At 47.9% G+C, this 18,755-nt stretch overlaps 3 protein-coding genes across 6 annotated transcripts in view; 2 read left to right on the top strand and 1 right to left on the bottom strand.

The window, feature by feature from the left end:
- CSTPP1 (centriolar satellite-associated tubulin polyglutamylase complex regulator 1) overlaps positions 1-2,866 on the top strand; it is an 83,427-nt gene extending 80,561 nt beyond the window's left edge. For all 3 annotated transcript variants that reach the window (XM_031593439.2, XM_031593440.2, XM_090140911.1), the window contains 2 exons: positions 1,118-1,181; positions 1,736-2,866. In XM_031593439.2, the coding sequence (XP_031449299.1) occupies positions 1,118-1,181; positions 1,736-1,916 (245 nt within the window). In that variant the 3' untranslated portion in view covers positions 1,917-2,866. The remainder of the gene's footprint in view (positions 1-1,117; positions 1,182-1,735) is intronic.
- Positions 2,867-3,009: 143 nt separating this feature from the next.
- ARFGAP2 (ARF GTPase activating protein 2) lies at positions 3,010-13,340 on the bottom strand. Of its 2 annotated transcripts, XM_031593437.2 has the most exons (17): positions 13,169-13,340; positions 12,885-13,003; positions 11,957-12,029; positions 11,273-11,404; positions 11,103-11,183; positions 10,390-10,492; positions 9,663-9,719; positions 9,082-9,126; positions 7,952-8,004; positions 7,441-7,577; positions 6,779-6,910; positions 6,178-6,306; positions 5,970-6,098; positions 5,484-5,610; positions 5,295-5,385; positions 5,059-5,177; positions 3,010-4,623 (listed from the first exon to the last, which is right to left on the bottom strand). In XM_031593437.2, the coding sequence occupies exons 1-17, from the start codon at positions 13,241-13,243 to the stop codon at positions 4,603-4,605; spliced, it is 1,623 nt and encodes a 540-aa protein (XP_031449297.1). In that variant the 5' UTR covers positions 13,244-13,340; the 3' UTR covers positions 3,010-4,602. The 2 variants fall into 2 exon arrangements, with proteins under 2 accessions (XP_031449297.1, XP_031449298.1); XM_031593438.2 differs by lacking the exon at positions 9,082-9,126 and having other exon boundaries at positions 13,169-13,339.
- An 89-nt stretch (positions 13,341-13,429) lies between these two features.
- DDB2 (damage specific DNA binding protein 2) overlaps positions 13,430-18,755 on the top strand; it is a 50,176-nt gene continuing 44,850 nt past the window's right edge. The window contains exon 1 of the mRNA XM_090140904.1: positions 13,430-13,633. The gene's annotated coding sequence lies outside the window, so the exon portion shown is untranslated. The remainder of the gene's footprint in view (positions 13,634-18,755) is intronic.

Below are 18,755 nucleotides of genomic sequence, written 5' to 3'. Positions count from 1 at the left end.
ATGCGTGTTGCTGGTAACTGCTGTCAGTTTGTCTGTGTGCAAGAGTGGCTTTCCAGCCCTTCCTTCGGGACCAAGGTGCCAGGGCCAGAAACCAGACTTGTGTTCCCACAGAGCAGTATAAAGCTCTTTCCCAAAGCTCCTGAGTGTGGCAGCCAGGTCTCCTCAAAAACAAGAGTATTCCTCACTGCACTGTTGGTTCACTGTCCAGGCTGTGATAGGCAGTTCCCATCATCTTTGTGCTGACCTATTAGACCCTCCCATAGTTCCTGTGCAAGGTGTTCACTACAGAATTAGTAAGGAGGTCTCTCCTAAGAGCCTTGTCTTCCTGATGGCTCTTTGAGGTTCTAGTGTTGTTCTACAGTGGTGATCAACCAGCTGCTCCAGTCCTGAACTACACCCATCTCTTTCATCGTGAATGGAATTTCAAACGTGAAAAGGAGCCTTGTGCTGAGGGAGGGTACCTGTTTATTAAACAGCTTTTTTCTTTCTTACCCAGGCAGCAAGCAACAGTAAAATATAGCTCATCCACCCCATGCTTCAAATGCACCAGTCAGGGCCAATCTTCCTGAATTGCAAGGAAAGCGAGTCTCCCATCTGTGTTTTGATCCCCAAGCTCAGTGCACCACAAGAAAGACAGGCAGCACAGAAGTCTATGTCTCCCTGGGTGGTATTATGTGTGCTTTAGGCTGTGGCACATACAACCTATCTGTTACTCTGATAGCATCTGGCACTGACGGCTACATATTGCAATTAGCAGGAACGTGAAGCTGACAGTGTCATCTCTCTGAGACAGTGTGCGCTCAGTAGTTCTGTAAAGTGAACGGACCCTGCCAACTCTGAGAGCTTCAAGTTCTGTGAGAAACCACTTAGGGTGCTCCCTATTTGATATGAGCTCTGCTACAGCCTGTGTGAAGGATGGAGAATATGAACCATCATTCTTTGTCTGCCCATGATCGTTGAGGATTCATTTGTCTAGTGGGTATAAGGAAGGATCTTCTCTGTCTTCCAGAACAGATTTAGGATGATGAATTGAGTGATTTTCTTTAAGATTACCCCTGAATAGTCTAACCCTGCTGTAATATTTCCCTTGTTTGTTTGTTTGTTTGCTTGCTTCCAGGAGCTTTGCCAGACAAAGGAGATTTGTTTCTGGACCCTGCCATGGATCAGGAACTTGAGAAATTGTAAGTTGAGTTGCAAAGAGTAGGAAGTAAAAGAACAGATGGAAAGTGGCATGTTGAGGATGGCTTCAGTAAAGTACTGTCTCTATTTTTTTTAACTTAACTGTAAGACAATAGACAGTGCTAACACTGCAGCCCTAGCAGAGAAGACCTTTTGTTGGGATGCCTTGGTGCAGCTAACAAAATCCTTCAAAAAGTGTTCAGAAGTACTGGGAAAAACTTGCCTCAAAGAAGGATCTAGAGGTATAGAAGAATCTCTAATGATCTGAGACATTTTGTTTGGACGGTGAAAACGAGGGGTACTGGAGGACAAAGCTGAGCCAAGAAGATCTCTTTTTAACAGGAAGAAAAATCATTCACACAGCAAGTCTGGCAGGTGGTAGTGCAAAGTGTTCCTCCTCTTTGCCACAAACATCTTTCCATCTCTCAGCTAGCTGTGAATAAGTAATCATCCCAAGTTTACTCCAGAAATGCTATGGTTAAGGCTGGAGATGACAAGCTAGGCTACCTGCTTTAGCCTTTTCTCTTCTTTTTTTGTTTTGTTTTCTCTCTTCCAGGGTAGCTCAGGTTTCAGGGCTTTCCATCTCTGCTCCCACCAGCTCCAGCGGGGACACTGCTAATTTTCATGTCCGTAACTCTCCCAGGATAAACTCTCCCTGGAAACCTCTCCATCATCGCCGAAAAATAGATGCTGAAAGTGAAGGCTCTAATGAAGAGACAGACTCCTCTGAAAATTGAAGGTTGTGAGGGTGGGAACCTTCCTCATCCTTGGTTTGTCCAGAGCTCACTGTAGGTACAAGCACTTCTTCCCTGGAGCATCTGCTCTGACAGTGGGTTCTGTTCACATCACCAGTGTGTGCGTGGCTGCGCCAGTTCCCATTGCCAGGTCCGCCTGTTCCTTCCCAGCAAGAATGCTGCTAGTTTCCTAGATCCAAATTTGTGCTGTAGCTCCTCCTCAGAAGCTATTTCCAGATGCAGTTATGCTACCCTCTGCTGGCAAGTAAGACAAACCAGCAGATGCTAGATGCCTGTACTTGGAAATAGCAGGGTGTTCTCTCACCAGGGATCTCACACAGTTCAGCAGGTGCTGGAGCAGTGGGAGTGCTGGTGCAGGCTGATTGCCAGGTAGCTGTGTTTAAACTTGACCTAGACAATAGAGTGGTTAAACTGCCAGCAGCAGCTTTGCATTCATGCTCCATTATGATTATTCCTAGTAAATCTGCACCTGCATGTGATCAAAGGTAGAGAAATTCCTGAAGTTTCTCAAGTAGAAGGGCTTAGGTATTGCCATACCGCCTGTCACTGCTTCCTCCTCTCTGAATCCAAGACATGCCAAAGCAAATATACCAAATAATAAGCGGGATTTCAGTGGGTACTGCATGCTGCTGTCTGGCTCCTCTGCTGCAATTCCTCACTGGGAGGCCTCCCACTATCTCCAACAAGCTTAACATGCTATTTGGCAAAAGTGAACCTTGGAGGGTGTGGAGGAGAGAGATAAAGTCTTTAGATTGCTTCGCTACAGTGGCATGGCCTGCAAACATGTAGGGCACCTGCTGGTGTTTGGTAGGCACAAACACTGGGGGAGATGGAGGCAGTTTTTAAGCAAGTCCTAGGTATTTTTGTAAATACTGGTATTGCAGCACTACAGTGTGGCATGTACAGCTACAGAAAGAGTTAAAGGTTCACTGTGTTAACGGTAACTTCATTGTGTTAATGGTAATGCTAACTCCACAGCCTGGCTGCTGCAGCCCTGAACCCTTCCCTAGCCATGCTCCTGTGCCATAGCTTGCATAGACTGATGAGACACTGGTTTCTTATGAGTCTTGGGGAGCCTCCTTGCTCTTCCCTCCCATAAAACACTACACAGCATGGGCTACTAAGAGCTGTTAACCCAAAGCTTATTGCTGCCCTAAGCTGACTGGATTCAGTACATACTGTAACTATTTTAAGAGTAATCCCTTCACTACTGCTGACCTAGCTGTGGAGGTAGTGGGAGGTGTTATTTGTTATGTTATTTATTAGCATGCCCTTTAACTGCACGTTCTCTCCCACCCACCAAGTGACAACCAAAGCTGGAGAATAAAGCCTGCTGTGTAAGGCCTGCACCACTTCTGGGCTCTTCTGCGCTGCTCCGTGCCCTCCCCAGGGCTCACTCTGCCTGCTCCCCTCTGAAGCCTGTCTGCCTCCAGCCAGGTGGTGGTGAACTGAGGTGAAGGCAGAGGGAAGCTCAGGCCTCTCCCACTCCCCAGGCAGCCACATGGCCCCACCATGCAGGTAGAGACAGGGCAGCTGCTGAGGCAGGACTTGCTGGTACTGTGGCCCCGCTGGCTCCCACCACACAAATCTGGCCCAGGTCTATGAAAAGATGGCACAAGGTTGGGACCCAGCCCTGGAGGAGATGTTTGTTGATGGGAACCCACAGAATAAAAAGACCCAGCCTCTTGTTTTGCTAATACAGTTATTTTTCAACTGTAGAGCACTTAATAGGGGATAAAGGGCTATTCCATCCTCAACTGCATAGTCAAAGATACCTGAAAATAGCTCTTGTTAAAAACACAGTCAGGAGCAAAGAGTCAACCTGAGCAGGACAAAAATAACAGTCCTCATGCAGCCTCCCTCACCTACAAGACACTTCGGTAAAGTCAGAGGTCAGGACTTTTCTCTCTGTCCAAGTCTGGAAGTAAAGTATGGCTGGGCAACACACTAGCCAGCGGTCCAGCAAACATCCTTACCATACTTCAGTACCTGGGACTTTGTTGTTGTTGTTGATGTGATTAGAAGCTAAAAAAATAATCTTTGCTTTGATTTGTTCTCCTGCATCAATACATGCTGGTTTACAATACAATAGGAAGAATTATCCCATGGTACAAAGCAGACCCTGAAAATACAGAGGAATCCGTGACACCATGGTCTACCATGCACACTAGAACCTTGCAGCTGAAAATGTCTTACCAGTAATGTGAACTGCAACAGCAGCCTGCGTAGAAACAGGCAATAGAAGCACTGAGCAGAACAAGAAACCACAGTCATGTCCATGAGGACCAGGTAACACCACATTCAGAAATACAGCATCCCCATTTCCTCTATAACATGGTGAGCTAAGGTATGGGCTAAGAAGGACAGCAGCACTGATGAGGGCAGCCACAGGAGTTCCCATCTTATCTTTCACAGCAGTGAAGTTATCCCAGTCTCCACTGGCTAGTAAGTAGCAGTGGGTTGAGGGCACATTGAATTTTAATGCAGTGTGGAATCCAGAGATATTTGGAAAACATCCTGCGTACAGCCACATGCTGAACCCTTCTGCTTTCCTTCTCCCTTCCCCACCCACCCCAGATAAACTAAGACAATCCTGCAGATGTACTCCAGGCAAAAGTGGCATCAGTCCCTCTTGCTGGCTTCCCTGTGAGTTGCAGTCCTCGGGTCATCAATATGAGCCGTAACGATCCTGGGGAGGAAACACACGAAGTCACCATGCTGCAACACTGCACCAACTCTTAAGAGGCAAACAACAAGGTCTTAGGGTGTTTGGGACTGGAATGCAAGCGAGATAAAAGATTAGTGAAAATTTGCATCAAGGAAGAAAACATGCCAAAATAGGAGGTAAAATGCACTCAAATTTTAAGTTCCACCCAGGATTTATCTGACATAACAGACATAATACGACAACCTGTCCAGCAGGAGTGTAAGGCTGTCCAAGTAGAGTTTACTGGCCACCTGGAATTGCTCAGTTATTAAGTCCTCAGATATAAAAGGTGCATCTGTACCTGGGACTTTTCACGCAATTTGAGAAGACAGCAATAATCCCAGTGGAAGTCAAGATATGGTTAAAGCACTTGAGCATGACTAGCGCCTATGTGAAGGTACTGTAGCATAACCTCACCTGGAGGGAATTCATCACTCCATTGGCTAGGACGGCCATCTTGCCAGCAACTGACTTCACTCCTTGCTTAAACTGTGCAATATCAGCAGCAGGCAGAACGTTTCCAATTGATACACCACCTACAAGAACCAGCACAAGTAAGATTGGAGCTCCCCAGCACCAGAGAGCACCCTGATCCCTCCCCAGTCTAGGTCCTCCAAAGCTGCCTCCACACCCCCTCCCCAGCGTTAACAAACCTGAGTGTGCATTCTCAGCCTCTCCAAACAGGTCTGCGGAGCTGATAGCACTGCTGCCTGAGAGCTGCTGTAGTCGGGACCTGGCTTCATACTGCAGAAGAAAGGACAAAAAAAGTAAAGCAAACCTGTGCAAACAGGAGAAGATGAAGCCAGAGCTGTACCAACTTAAGCACTGCAGAGTGCATGTACCTCAGCATCTGCTTCCCGCCCAAAGAACATATCTGAAGAGATGGCTTTAGCTCCTGCAAACTTCTGCCGAGCTTCATTAGATTCCACAACTGATGTCCTGTTCTCCATATCCCGCCTACTGGTAGGCCTGAGGAAACAACAGAAGATAGCTTAAGCTCACCAAATCAATAAGAGAAGACTTCTCTCTCAGATCCTAACTGATCAAAGAAAAGCAACAAAGCCCCAGGCACTAACTACTATCAGGGATCTTCTCTCCCCTCTTCAGGGCAGTTAAATTTGATGACTATGAAGACTAGGATGCAACAGGCATAGAAATGAATGAGTTTTTCAGTGAAGGCTCATTTTCTCAGGGTCATTTATGCATGTTATCTTCTACAGTACAAGGCTCAGATTCTGTCAAAATACAGTAGCATCTCTCCTACAGCTCTTAGACCTATACCTTAGTCCTATACAAGGAAGGTACAGAAGCAGTAGAGGTTGCTTTACCTCTCTGAAATTGGCCGAATACTGGAAACTGTCACCTCTGGTTCCTCGTCTTTGTCCATACCCCATGAGGAATCTGTTTCCCATCGTGAGCCAAAGGCATCTTCAAATGAGAAGGGATTATATTTGTACCTAGATACCGAAAATGGGTAATTTAGGACCGATGTTGTGTCTGGGAATAAGCCAAGACTACACTGAATCTCAGTCTTACTTGGGGGGTCCAGATGTGAAGCCTCCACCATCTTCAAATAAGTCCAATTGGGAGCGGGAAGACTTTGCAGCCAGTGGCGTCTCCTGCTCAATTACTTGCATCTCAGACATCACTGAGTGTGAAACAGAACTAGCACAAGAAACAGGCAGTTAGGGCTGAAAAGTATGACTGCTTCCAGCTGCTACAACCTATATCCCTCAAAACTGAACATCGCCTTTACAGACAGAGCAAGTGCCGCAAGCCTAAAGCGAGAGCTGTGGGAAACCTTCACAACATATCTGGCTTGACTCCCTTAGATGTTCCAAGTCATCTTCTTAAAGGTGGTAGGTGGACACATCTGCCTACACAGGGACATCTGTCAAGCAGCAAGGCTCTAGAGCTAGGCACTCACCAGCCATATTCACCTTTGGAAAAGCTCAAATGAGAACTATAACTTTTGAACAGGTTCCATTCCTTCTGGGGCCCAAAGCATTTTTAGACACAGTCCAGCATACAAGCTCCTTTTGTATCACAGGAGCTGCAAGCTACTGCTCAGGAAACTATTCCAGAGCAGGGCTGTTCCAAAACACCTCCATCTATCCTATGCCATCCACAACTGTACCTTCTTGACACCAAGCCCATGCCTAGCCTCTCCGCTTGTTCACGCTTCTTCCCTTCAAGGTTTTGAAGCTTCTTCTCTTCCTTCTTTCGATCAAGCTGCAATTCCTGATAAGCCAGTCGCATTGAGGTGACTCTAAAGGAAAGAAGTGTAGTGAGATCCATCTCTTTTTTACCCTCTCCTTCAGCCCAGCCTACACTGTAAAAGGGCAAAAACAATCCTGATAACCCTTCAAAATACCAGCTGCCACAACAGCTCAGACAAAAGTCATTTCACAGAAGCTTGTCATCTCATCTCCCTTACTCCGAGATGCAACTCTTCTCTAGCCATCCTTGATTTCCATGGTGTAGGCATTGCTTCCCCACCCCCAGACGTAGGTACAAGCACACCTCTTCCAGTTCAGCCTTTGGCTTCCTCAATCCTGTCCCAAGGTCGACAGAAAAAAAATCAAATACTTCCACATCTGCTCCTTAAACTCTTCCAGAAGTAAAAGTTTTCGCAGAGGTGTAACTTTTGCCTTGTTATAAGGACCACTTTGGCTCATGGTTACTGCTTATCCTACTATGCAGGATGTTTTCATATTAGGTGGGCCTGGAGTGAATAGCATCAGCCACATTACCTCTGATTTACATATGAAAGGCATTCAGAACAAACAGGGCACTTACATGGACTCCTCAGCTTGTTTCCTGGACTCCACTGCCTGCTGCTCCCTCAGCTGCTCTGCCACCTGAGCTTGCCGCTCAATCTCATTGAAGCTTTGGCTACTCACTTTCTGGGCTCCAAGACCTTTTTTGGCACCCAACTTAAAACAAGCAAAAAAGCAACAAAAAACTCACATAAAAGTCGGTCTCCCTGTATAGTCCCTGTGTACCCGCACAGTACTGCCCGCAACAAAACATGGAAAAACACACAAGAGTTAACCCTCCAGCAGCAAGTGCTAAGAGATCGGCCACAGTACACTCCAGACCATAACAAGTAATGATCCAAAGCCTATTTTTTTCTGTTAATATAAAAGCTATCTTTCAAAAGAGGCAATGAGATAAAGCTCTGCCTTCCCCAAATGTATCTCTCAGTAGGCAGCATGGTTAAGGGCAGAAAGAAAAGGATCAGGGAAAAGACAGCAGTAATACGAGATGTGCTCTGCTGCCTCTCCAGAAAATAGGAGCTCCAACATACCCCTTTCTTGGCAGCTCCTGGCTTCTTCTTTCCAATGAGGGAGGATTTAAGTTCTGCAAGAGAAGCAAAGTTGCAAATAAGCAGAAGTGAATTATTTTAAGAAGCCAAAATAAATCAGGAACCCTCACAAACATCCACCACAGTCCAGCTGCTATAGAATCCAGGGCACACCATGCAGCTTCATGTAAGACTTCACTCAGCCAAGAAAAATGCACTGAAAAGCTCCACATTTGCAGGCTGGTGACCTGGAGAAGCATATCCATCCCTGGAGAAACTTGTAAGGCCTTCAAAAAGACCCTTCAAGTGTTATGTGATTGGTGACCCTATCCATTACAGATCAGGGTTGCTGGAGAGGCACTAGATTTACTTCATACATAAATCCAAGAGAACACAGCTTCAAAGCCATTTGAAGCTCAGTGTCTCACCAGTGCCCTGGGAACAAAGAAGCAAGAACCCTAATGCTACATTTACATGTACAGACCACCAACAAAATGGACCTAAAATGTACTGTGCTATAGAAGCAACAGTTTCTCAACACCTTCTATCAGAAAGCTGTCAATATGAGGGAATAAGGCACGCCACGCCTGTAAAAACAGCCAAGGTCCAGCCAAGCAGATGTCTGTGGAAAAAGTGTAAGAACAAAGCAAGCATAAAGAGGGATTTCCTATGACACTTTTCCAGCTTTTAACACTGCACAGTTCCATAATTTGATTGCCCTTGTTGGGCCTTTATTCCAGAAGTGTCTCCATATTTCCTACACCCACATGACTTTTGTCAATCCACGCTTGACATACTGGAAAGGCTGTTGAGAATGACCTTTTCTAGTCTTACCATAATTTTTTAAAATAGTGAGATGAATGTCCCAAATTCGCTATCTGATACTATTTTCAGCTCACCATGTATAACTTCGATTTTATTACTGTCAGGAAATGCTTTTTTTTTTAATAGCAACAAGATCCCTTTCCAGATAAACAATATTTAGCTTAGATCCCAATATGATACACGTAAGCTTTGGCTCATTCTCTCCCTCTAAGCAAAAGAAGCTAAAGTTAGATTTGAAGGCAGAATCACAAAATGGGCAGGCAGAATTGTGACAAGCAGCCAGCGCAGGCCACCTGTTAGCCAGTTACCTCTGGCAGGAGCAGGCTCCTGTGGTGACAGGTACATGGACATGTCTGAGAAGAAACAAATACGGGGAATGAATAGACACTTAAGGACATTGTCTTTCCACCCAGGATGAAGCCCACTGTGGGCTAAAAGCATACTCTTGATAAGAAAAGCTCTGCAAGATGCTTTGTGCAGACAGGAGAGCAATGGCTGGGACAATCAGCTGTTACTTAGCAAGCTAAAGATTTACTTGCTTCCAAGTTTCTGGAAGAAAAAGCAAAACAAACCACAAAACAGCCATGTGGCCTTGATCAGCCAAATTCCAGATACACAAATACTAAGTTTTGTCCAAAGCCCTAAAATGAAAACAAACTTTAGAGATGAGATGTCCTTGAACCCAATCATCCAAAGGAGCAAGATAACCTCCAATAAGCTGTGGATTGTTGTGGAGATTTACAGAAATCCTCAGTATTGCTTCCAGAAAGATAAGCTCCTTTCAACATTCTGAAAACAGGTTCATTGTTTCCAGCTCCACTAAGCTTACTACTGAGCAGCAGGTGTAACAGCAAGACTCATCTAAGAGACCCAAAAGAATCTTACTTACCTATAGGAGCTTTAGGAGATGTGCTCAACAAGTCAATAGATGGGCCTTGGCTTGGATCTGCAGACACAAGAACAGGAAAGTACATTCAGAGATCATAGAATCATATCATAGAATGGCCTGGGTTGAAAAGGACCACAATGATCATCTAGTTTCAACCTCCCTGCTGTACAGGATCGCCAACCACTAGATTAGGCTGCCCAGACCCACATCCAGCCTGGCCTTGAATGCATCCAGGGATGGGGCATCCACAACCCCTGTGGGCAACCTGTTCCAGTACGTCACCACCCTCTGTGAGAGATACTCTTAACTCTTTATTCTCACAATGTGATAGTTTCACTATCTCTCTTCTAACTTCTGTGCTCCACAGCAACGAAACCAAGTTAAGTTCCAGTTTGAAAGCTGCAATTTCCCAAGCACAACTACCTCAGATCTCCACAGAGCAAGTTACCCACTCTGCAGTGGTCTCAACATATTAAAAGAAAGAAAACGCTCTGAAAGTGAATACACAAAGCTGTTTCAAATTACTGTTTTGCTCTCAGATTCTTGATTTCTTTGTAACTTATCTTAGAAACAGTTTTCTGCTTTATGTTCACATGCCATCCTCAGACAGCACGCAGAGCTTCCATTTCTTCAACCCTGAAACAAGCCTTTCCAACTGTGGTACAGAACTGTACTCTCCTGGAAATTAAGTCAGGTTCTTGAGAACATTATTCAGCAAAGAACTCACGTGCTGCTTCACTGCTTTCTGATGACTTTGGTGCTTTTTCCATGTCCAAGGAAGACTGTGCAGGATTCTGGCTGGCATCTGCTATATCCCAGGTTCTGGAAGACTGTAAGGAGATAATCACTCTAATGATTTGCAGAGGATGAAGAGATCTAACAAGCCTGAACATACTTCTAGTTCAGAAGCCTTTATTCAGCTTACAGTCAAGAAAATTGTTCCAAACAACAGACTATGACCTCACTGAAGATAACACAATCCTACATTCCTTTACTGGGATAAAAAATAAAAGAAAATAAAATAATAAATAAAATAAAATAAAATAGCAAAATAGAAAACCACAAGGAATAACAGAGCATTGTACAAGCAGCTGTCCAAATCCACTTCCACTGGAAAGCTGACTAAACCAGATGTTCAAAGCAATAGTCAACTCTTGCTTCAACTGTCCAAACAGACTGCATTATCCAGGGAGATTCCTTGAAGATAAAGATGTTCTCAAAGAGAAAAGGCATGGGTACTGAAGACCCATATAGAAATATTTATATCTGTGGACTATATTCCAGACTGATGACTGAATCAATCACACTATTGAAAGTGTATACAGTTTAGAATCCTTCTCAAGTAAGCAGAACTGCTCCTACTGCCACTGCAGTCTCCTGGACGAACAGCTGACTACCTGAGAGCTGTTAAAGCTGTCTGATTTAAGCAATTCTTCCCACCTGTGTGTGCTCCATGAAGAAATCAGCATCACTCTTGTCAGGGGAATGCCCAGGGGCTCCACTGAGTCCATCTATGAGCAACTGAAGAGAAGAGAATTAAAAAGAAGCTATCCTACAAGATTCAGCATGAAGTGCTACATGTCTAAGTGTAGAGAGCTGCTTAGACTTACATCAGTGCCATACTTGGCCATGGCAGCACTTGCCAGCTGCCGGATCTTCTCCCTGTACATCTGGGCAGCTCGACTGTTATACTTAGCATTGGTATCTGTTGTAGTGCAGCCATGTTGGCGGAAGAAAGCAGTCTGAAAAGAGATGAACATTCAGTCTCCTTGCTGCTAGGTCATACTCAAGTAGCAGTTAGACATGACACAAACACTACAGGAACAAGAAGCTTCCCAAAGACAGGAGATATGATACTGAGCACGTTGCATGAAGCCTGCACTGATCAACTGAGCTTTTCCCAAAGAAGTCTCATCCAAGCCCCAGAGGGACATGAACAATCTTTTTCGTTCCCAGAGGAACGTTTCTGTCACCATGCTGAGGAAGAGCTTCCGAACTGATCAGTGTTACTAACTCCTTTTGTTTAAGAGAACTGTGCCTCTCATTTAAAGAAGATGTCAGGAAATGACTGATCTGTATTCCAGAAAATAATACATGTATAGGTCACAGGCTGACTTCCAAGTGCACCTGACAAATGCCTGCCCTCATTACACATTTAAAAAAATAAAAGAAAAAGAAAAAGAAAAGAGAGAGAGAGGTTGGTACCCAGAAAGCCACACAAAAGAAAGACAAGAAAGTGAGGATGTGGATTAGCAATAGAGAAAACAAGCAAAATGCCTATGGAAGTTCCTCACCGCATTGGCATTGCTGCCCACTTGCATACACCTCAGCTGGAACCAGTTCCAGTTAGAGTCGAGCTCTGTGGACCTGCATGAAAACAAATTACTGGTATTAATGATAGGCAGTCGTGTCAAATACAAAAGTACGCTCCAAGCTAGAACAGTCAGAGATCCCACTTCTCTTCCACCAGAGTACAGGAGGCAAAGGGGGAAAGCACATCTCAGTGAGTTATCAGGAATTAATCCGAACTTTTAAAGGAAGGAACAAGTTAGCTTCAGCTTCATACCAAATAACATGGCATCCAAATTGAGAGGGCGTCTCACTGGTACGGCTTGCTGAGAGATGGGGCCTGAACCAGGAAAGCTTCTGTTCCACATCCAATCTCACCACATCTGATCTCACCGCAGCACGAAGACTCACGCTCGGCCCACCCCTCCACCCCTCCGATCAAGCCAGAGCACATGACAAAGCAGCCCAAAACAGTCAAATGGAGCAAGGGCACGGCACATCTCTTAGGTACTCGACTTATCTCTGTATGAGCAACGATCACTATTCTGTTACTCAGAAAGTTTTTACAGGTACAGAAAATAAGAGCAGTGGGATGAAAGCACAAAACCACCCTCCCCTCTGGGCTAACGCAGAAAAGGCTGAATAACATTCCTGCTAACAACGCTCCTCTTTTTGCTTTGCTCAGCGTTACAAAACACTCTCAGTCTGTTTTACTAACGACATTCACACGCCACGGTCTCCTTTCAACTTCTTCCAAGTCCGGACGCTGTTACACGACCCAGGGGACACAGCACGCCGCCATCCTGCCCACTGACCAGCGGCTCCCCGTCACAGACACACGGCGCGAAGCCACCGCTTGGCGACGAAGCTCTTCCCCGACGGAACCCCCGAGCCCCGCAGCGAAACGCGGCCCGCCGGCCCACTCCCACACACCTGATGAAGCTGAGGTGCACGCCCAGGGAGCGATGGACGCCGGAGCAGTCGATGCACAGGAAGACCCCGTAGGTGATGCTGGCCCAGCTCGGGTTCTTGGCGCCGCAGTCGAAGCACGACTGGAGGGGCAGAGGGACGGCCGGGTTGAGGCAGAGCCCCCGCCTCGCCTCGCCTCGCCTCCCCCACGGCCGCTCACCCGGGCCCCAACCCCGCCGCCCAGACTCCGGCCCGCAGAGAACCGGCCCCGCCGGGAACCGGAGAGCCCTCCCGGCCCCGCCCGCTACCTTGTTGGCCGGCGCCGCCCGGAGCCGCTTGAAAAGAGTCTGGATCTCCGTCTTGCTCGGCTCCGCCGCCATCATCTCTCCTTCCCACACGCCACTGCGCCGACGGGTCCCGGCAGGGCCCAACGGGCGCGGGAGCGAGCGGGCCTACGGGAACCGCCCGAGCCCAAACGGCCAGCGGGACGGGCCGTCCCGGGGCCGCCGGCAGGGGGCGCGCTCGCGGTCGCGCGGGGGAGGGCGGTCCGAGGGCCCGGCTCGGCGCCGCGGGGCCTGCGAAGCCGGGGGGCGCACTGCGGTGCCTTCGGGCGCGGCGCGCGGCTCTCCGACCCCCGCGGAGCTCCTCCCGGCCGCTGCCTGAGGGAGCTCGGGGGCTGTGCGGTGTCCCCGCGGTGAGGCCGCAGCCGGGGAGTGATTTAGTGAGCTGGAGGCACGGCCTGCCCCGCAGCGCAGCGCGGGGCGGTGATCCAGGTAGGGAAGGGCTCGCTTCAGACCAGGCACGGTGTCAGGACCTTACCGTGCTGAGTCACAGACCGGCGCGGCGTTGCATTGCGGTGCAAGAGAGTAGGAGAGAGGTAGTTGTGCTTTGAACGGTGTGTCGTGGCATAGAGCCCCTTTCGCACCGTAACAAGGGAAAACAAGCGACTGCGGAGCAGGGACAGCGGGAGCCAGCGGCTGTCATGGCGCTGCTGAGCTGGAGCAGAACCGCTTCCTGCCCTTCCTTCCAAAAGAAGATCGTTTGGTCACACCGCTCTGTTGCAAGCAGTAAATGTGGAAGTATCTGGACAAGGCAACTTTCAGTTTACATTTAAAGGTTTCCATGTCACTTATTTCTAATTTTCCCACTGATATGCAAGATAGATGGTAGAACTAATTGCCGTGGGAGCCTAGGATGTGTGATCTTAGCAAGGTCTGTAAAGTTTGGGGATACAACCAGGGACAACTGAGACGTTCGGCAAAAGCTCCTGCAGAGCAAGGCTTAGCAGGAGTGTTGAGTCTTGTGTTCTGGGACTCACCAGGGGCCACGCTGCACGGTCAGCTGGGACCTGATATGGAGACAGGCTGCTTTGCAGTAAGACAGGAGGTATCTGCACACATCTGACTCGAGCCACCCCAGGACAAGGTACTGAGGCTGGCAGCGAAGCTGGATCCATCCTGGCAGGGCACATCCTTCGCTGCAGCCCCGCCTTGGGTAGCCCCTGCAGTGTGTTGCTCTTACCCCACTACCTTGGTTGCTTCTATATGCCCATTTCTGGGGTTACACAAGCAGTACTGGGGAATCAATTCAGGTAAAAATAACTGATAGCTTTTTGTCACAGTTATTTTTAAAACCATCTGAGTTCCCTGATCCCATTCATGGTGCAGCTGTCCTCGCAGTCATACCAGGAGAGCCTGTGTTGAGTGTTGCAAGAGCTGGCTGCGCCCTGGGAAGAAGAGAGCTGAGGGCAGCTCCCATAAGGCTGTGCCTTCATCAGCCATTACTCATCCTCACAATACCTGAGCATGGCAAGCAGAGCAGGCATTGCCAGGGCTGAGTTGCTTACTCCACCTTGTCCCCATCTACTGCAGTGTGATGCTGCTCCCCTCCTGTGCGGGCTTTATGCTTGTGATGTCTGTGTTTAGCTGCCTGAGGGATGTGCTGTGCAGGAACTAGGAGGGACAGAGTCTGTTTGCAGTGCTATTACCACTGTTTGGGGCTTATGAAAGAGGAATGGGCTGTACACAGGAGGAGCCAAGGCAATCTCTGAGGTCTGTAGGTCAGTATCATACCTTGTTTCTGCCTGTCTCTGCTAGGAGGCATGTGGGGAGAGTGCAGGCTCTGCAGTTCTGCAAAGGGGTACTTGATTCGTGCTCACTGTGCTGTGTCCTAGGAAGGCTTGCCTACAGCAGGGTTATTTAAGCTGCTTTGTCTCAGCCAGGCCCCTTGCAAGCCTTCCAGCCCACGCTGGCTGCTCCAAGTCCTGGCAAGGCTGCTGATCCTGTCCATCAGTTTTACATAAAAGCAGCAGGAAGAGTATGCTCCTGCTCTGAGAAATAGTCAGCTTCTTTTTGTTGCCACTTTCAGTACAGGAAAGACCTCCTGCTGCTGACTCTTCCCTGTGACCATGTGCTGTCACTGCACAGTTCTTGCTACTTCCTGCATCTGTTTCTCTTGCATCTCATGTGCTTTGCTGTTGAATTTCTGAACAGCTAGCTGGCATCCTGTTCTTTGGCCCTCAGCTTTTGTGTCCATCTACATCACATGTAAAATTAGACTCTTTTCTCCTGATTGCTGTGACACCAGTGCAATTTGTAGCCTCCTAATGAGAGATGGTGCTGTTAACAATGTCAGTTAGTGACAGTCTCCAGCATCATGCAGTAGAACAGAGGAAGGTAACCAGGCACATTCTTGGGGTGTGCCATACCACTGGGGACACTTTTTCAGCACAGAAGTCTTGCTGCTTGTGAGTGTGAAGTTACTGTGAAAGGAAAAGTGGCAGAGAGAAAACCCAAGGCCCTGCATGAGAAGCAGTTGATGTCAGATGAGAGCTGGAGAAGCTCAGGGGTGAAGTGCCACAGTGGGTGTAAAACCTGCCATGCACTTGCAGGTCTAAGCTAAGGAGGGTAGAAGGTGCCCCTCTGGGGACCCATCTGGAAGCACGGTGACAAGGGGGAGAAAGGACGTAGCTGTCTGTCTTCTACTGCCCTCCAGAGTGTAAACCAGAATAACTGTGAAGAAAAGGGAGGGCATGCCTCCTGCCCTCCTACTTGGACCCATCGGCCTCATGCTTTTGCTGAATGAGGAAACTACCTGAAAAAGAACTGGGAGAGACAGTCTCCCATGGGTCACAGTGTGAGTGGTGGGGTATCGGGAACCTAGTGATATGTGGAGAGAGGAACAACACTTAAAACAGAGTTGCCAAATATAGATATATATTTGGTTTGTTTTTAAACAGCCAGTTTACAGATACTGGGACCAGTCTGCCAGTGTGCCACACAGAATGTAATTAGTAGCTGTCTCTGTAGGAAAAAGTATTGTACAAAGGCAGGCAGTCACATCACATGCTGACTCCATACAATGCTTGTAGCAAGATTTAAGATAAGGAGCTATTATGCTGCGTGTAGAGTGAATATTTTGTTAAGGTTTACAACTTAGGCAATTTTACTGCAAATCAAACAAATGTTGTGGTTTGGAGAGAAGCCAGCAAGGGTAGAAGAAGCATACAAATTAAGGAGCACAACAGATGAATAACTCAAGAGGTACTGAGAAGCAGAGTAATGGCTTGATCAGGTTTGGGGATGTGCTGCAGCCAGAAGGGGTCCTGCTGCACATGCTGTCCCTTGCGCTGTTCTGACAAGTGGGTAACCATGGTCTGAGTCACAACCCTAGCCCTGCCCTAACACCAGCTGTCCTTGCTTTGTTGAGCTGATTGCTCTTCCCCCTGGAACTGCTAAAGTAAGGGAAAAGCCAGGAAGGTTTGGAAGGGTGGAGAGCACTGTCTCTATCAGTTGTGTCAGCTGATGTTGCTGGGCTGCCTGGCAAAATGGCTGAGGCTTGATGGGGTGTGTAACTACAGCATGAGTCTTGACTGCTGCTTTAACCTAGTTGTTCAGTAACTGTATGTGTGCGTGTACATGTTATGTTTTTATGCTTTGCTTTTGTAACCCTATTTCCAGTATTGTTGTTGAATATTTTCAAACACACAGTTTGAAAATGAATCTCTGACTGGCATGACCTGCTGGGGATCTGGGAGGATTTGGGGATGCCCCAAAGCAGAGGAGAGCTGGCAGATGTCTTCAGAGGAGGGGTGGGAGGGGAGGGAGAATGTTTCATACCTTGCTGTAGTGGTCAGTTTGGAGATGTGCTATAACAGTTGTCCTTGCTTGGAGCAGGCTGCTCAGCAGGTGACAGTCACAGCATGTCCTGTGGCTTAAAGTCATGCTCTCCACACCATGTGGGAGCAAGGTGGGTGGACTGGGCAGTCAGCAGGCTCTGAGCTGTCTTGCCATGAACGTCAGAGAGGGAGTAAAGCCCCAAGGCAGGTTAGAGGTAGGGTAAACCTTTGGCAGTGCTGGAAGCCTGGAAGGCAGGACAAAAGCACTGCTTTCTGCAGCAGTCCCCCATGACCCCCACACTCCTCTGTCTGGTGGATGAACTGCAGCTCTGCTGCTGCAGCAGCTTCCAGAGCTTGGAGTTGCTATAGCTCCCTGAGTGCAACCAATTCAGCTGGGCTGGGACAGCAGGGTAAAGGCAGGATAGTGGCTCAGGGGAGGGAGTGAGGAAGGCTGATTCACATGCCCCTGCCTTGGCTGTCTGTTTTGGCAGCCAAAGGGCTTGCTTCTTTACCCACTCACCCAAGGTTGCACTGTGCCATGTATGTTTGCATACTTATTCATCACCAGCTTAATTGTTCTCAGAGTGACCACAGTTTTCTCCCATACAGGAGCCATCCGGGAGACAATTTACACCCTTAGGTTCCCCCAAAATACTGCAGCAGTTGGTACCAGCAAGGCTGATTCACTGGCAGACATCATTCCTGCCCTAGCTAACAAGACATGTAATAAATGGAAGTGGTAGCAACACAGTCTCCTAGCAGAGGTGCAGACCTTCTGCCTCATTGCAGTCATATAATCTCTGTCTGCCTAAAGCATGACAGATCTGTGGCACTTGGCTCTGCTGTTCCACGTCCACAGGCTCTTAGCAGCCATGAGAGAGCACTTCTGGAAAACTACCTAAGACCAGAGTCCAGAGAGGGTAAGGGATGCAAGAGGGGAATGTATTACAAAAAATATTTGCTGGCTTATTGGGAAAATGTGTTGGGTCTTCCATAGGCCTGGAAAGGGGAGGAAGCTGCAAGAAGACCCTCAGCTAGACCCCATAGCAAGGCATGGTGCAGTTGTAACATCTGTCTCCCAGAAGGCGGTCATTAAACTTCTTAGCCATTAGTCATAGTTATAAGACATAGATATAAGACACATGTTCAGCCTTTTGAGGTGGTTAATAAATAGAACAAGGTTTGCTGTATCCAGTGCTATTACTGAGTTGCAGGAAATGGGGAAACTAAAAATGAGTAGTGGAGAATCATAGAATCACAAGGTTGGAAGCGACCTATAAAATCATCTAGTCCAACCATCTTCACATTACCGCTGCTACCACAAGCTACTAAACCATACCTTGCAGCTCCTCATCCAGACGCCTCTTGAACACTGCCAGGGACGGCGACTCCACCACCTCCCTGCGCAGCCATTCCAGTGCCTGACCACTCCCTGAGAGAAAAAGTTCTTCCTCATCTCCAACCTAAACCTCCTCTGGTACAACTTGCAACTTTCCCCGGGTCCTGTTCATTGCCAGCGAGAAGAGGCCAAACCCCTCTTCACCACAACCTCCCTTCAGGAAGTTGTAGAGTGCAATGAGGTCTCCCCTGAGCCTCCTCTTCTCCAGACCAAACAATCCCAGCTCCCTCAGCCGCTCCTCATAGGACTTGTGCTCCAGACCCCTCATCAGTTTCGTTGCCCTTCTCTGGACACGCTCCAGGGCCTCACTGTCTTTCCTGTGAGGGGCCCAGAACTGAACACAGTACTCGAGGTGCGGCCTCACCAGAGCCGAGTACAG

The sequence above is a fragment of the Phasianus colchicus genome, chromosome 5 (assembly GCF_987193195.1).
Source record: "Phasianus colchicus chromosome 5, bPhaCol1.hap1.1, whole genome shotgun sequence".
Taxonomy (NCBI): domain Eukaryota; kingdom Metazoa; phylum Chordata; class Aves; order Galliformes; family Phasianidae; genus Phasianus; species Phasianus colchicus.
This window is presented reverse-complemented; position numbering and strand designations above follow the sequence as displayed.

Excerpts from the sequence above, each read along its gene's own strand:
- ARFGAP2 (XM_031593437.2), bottom strand. The coding sequence starts at position 13,243 with ATGATGGCGGCGGAGCCGAGCAAGACGGAGATCCAGACTCTTTTCAAG. Across the intron at positions 10,493-11,102 it reads TCTTCATGGAGCACACACAG|TCTTCCAGAACCTGGGATAT; the intron begins GTGGGAAGAATT and ends ATCTCCTTACAG. Across the intron at positions 5,386-5,483 it reads GGCGGGAAGCAGATGCTGAG|TATGAAGCCAGGTCCCGACT; the intron begins GTACATGCACTC and ends TTTCTTCTGCAG.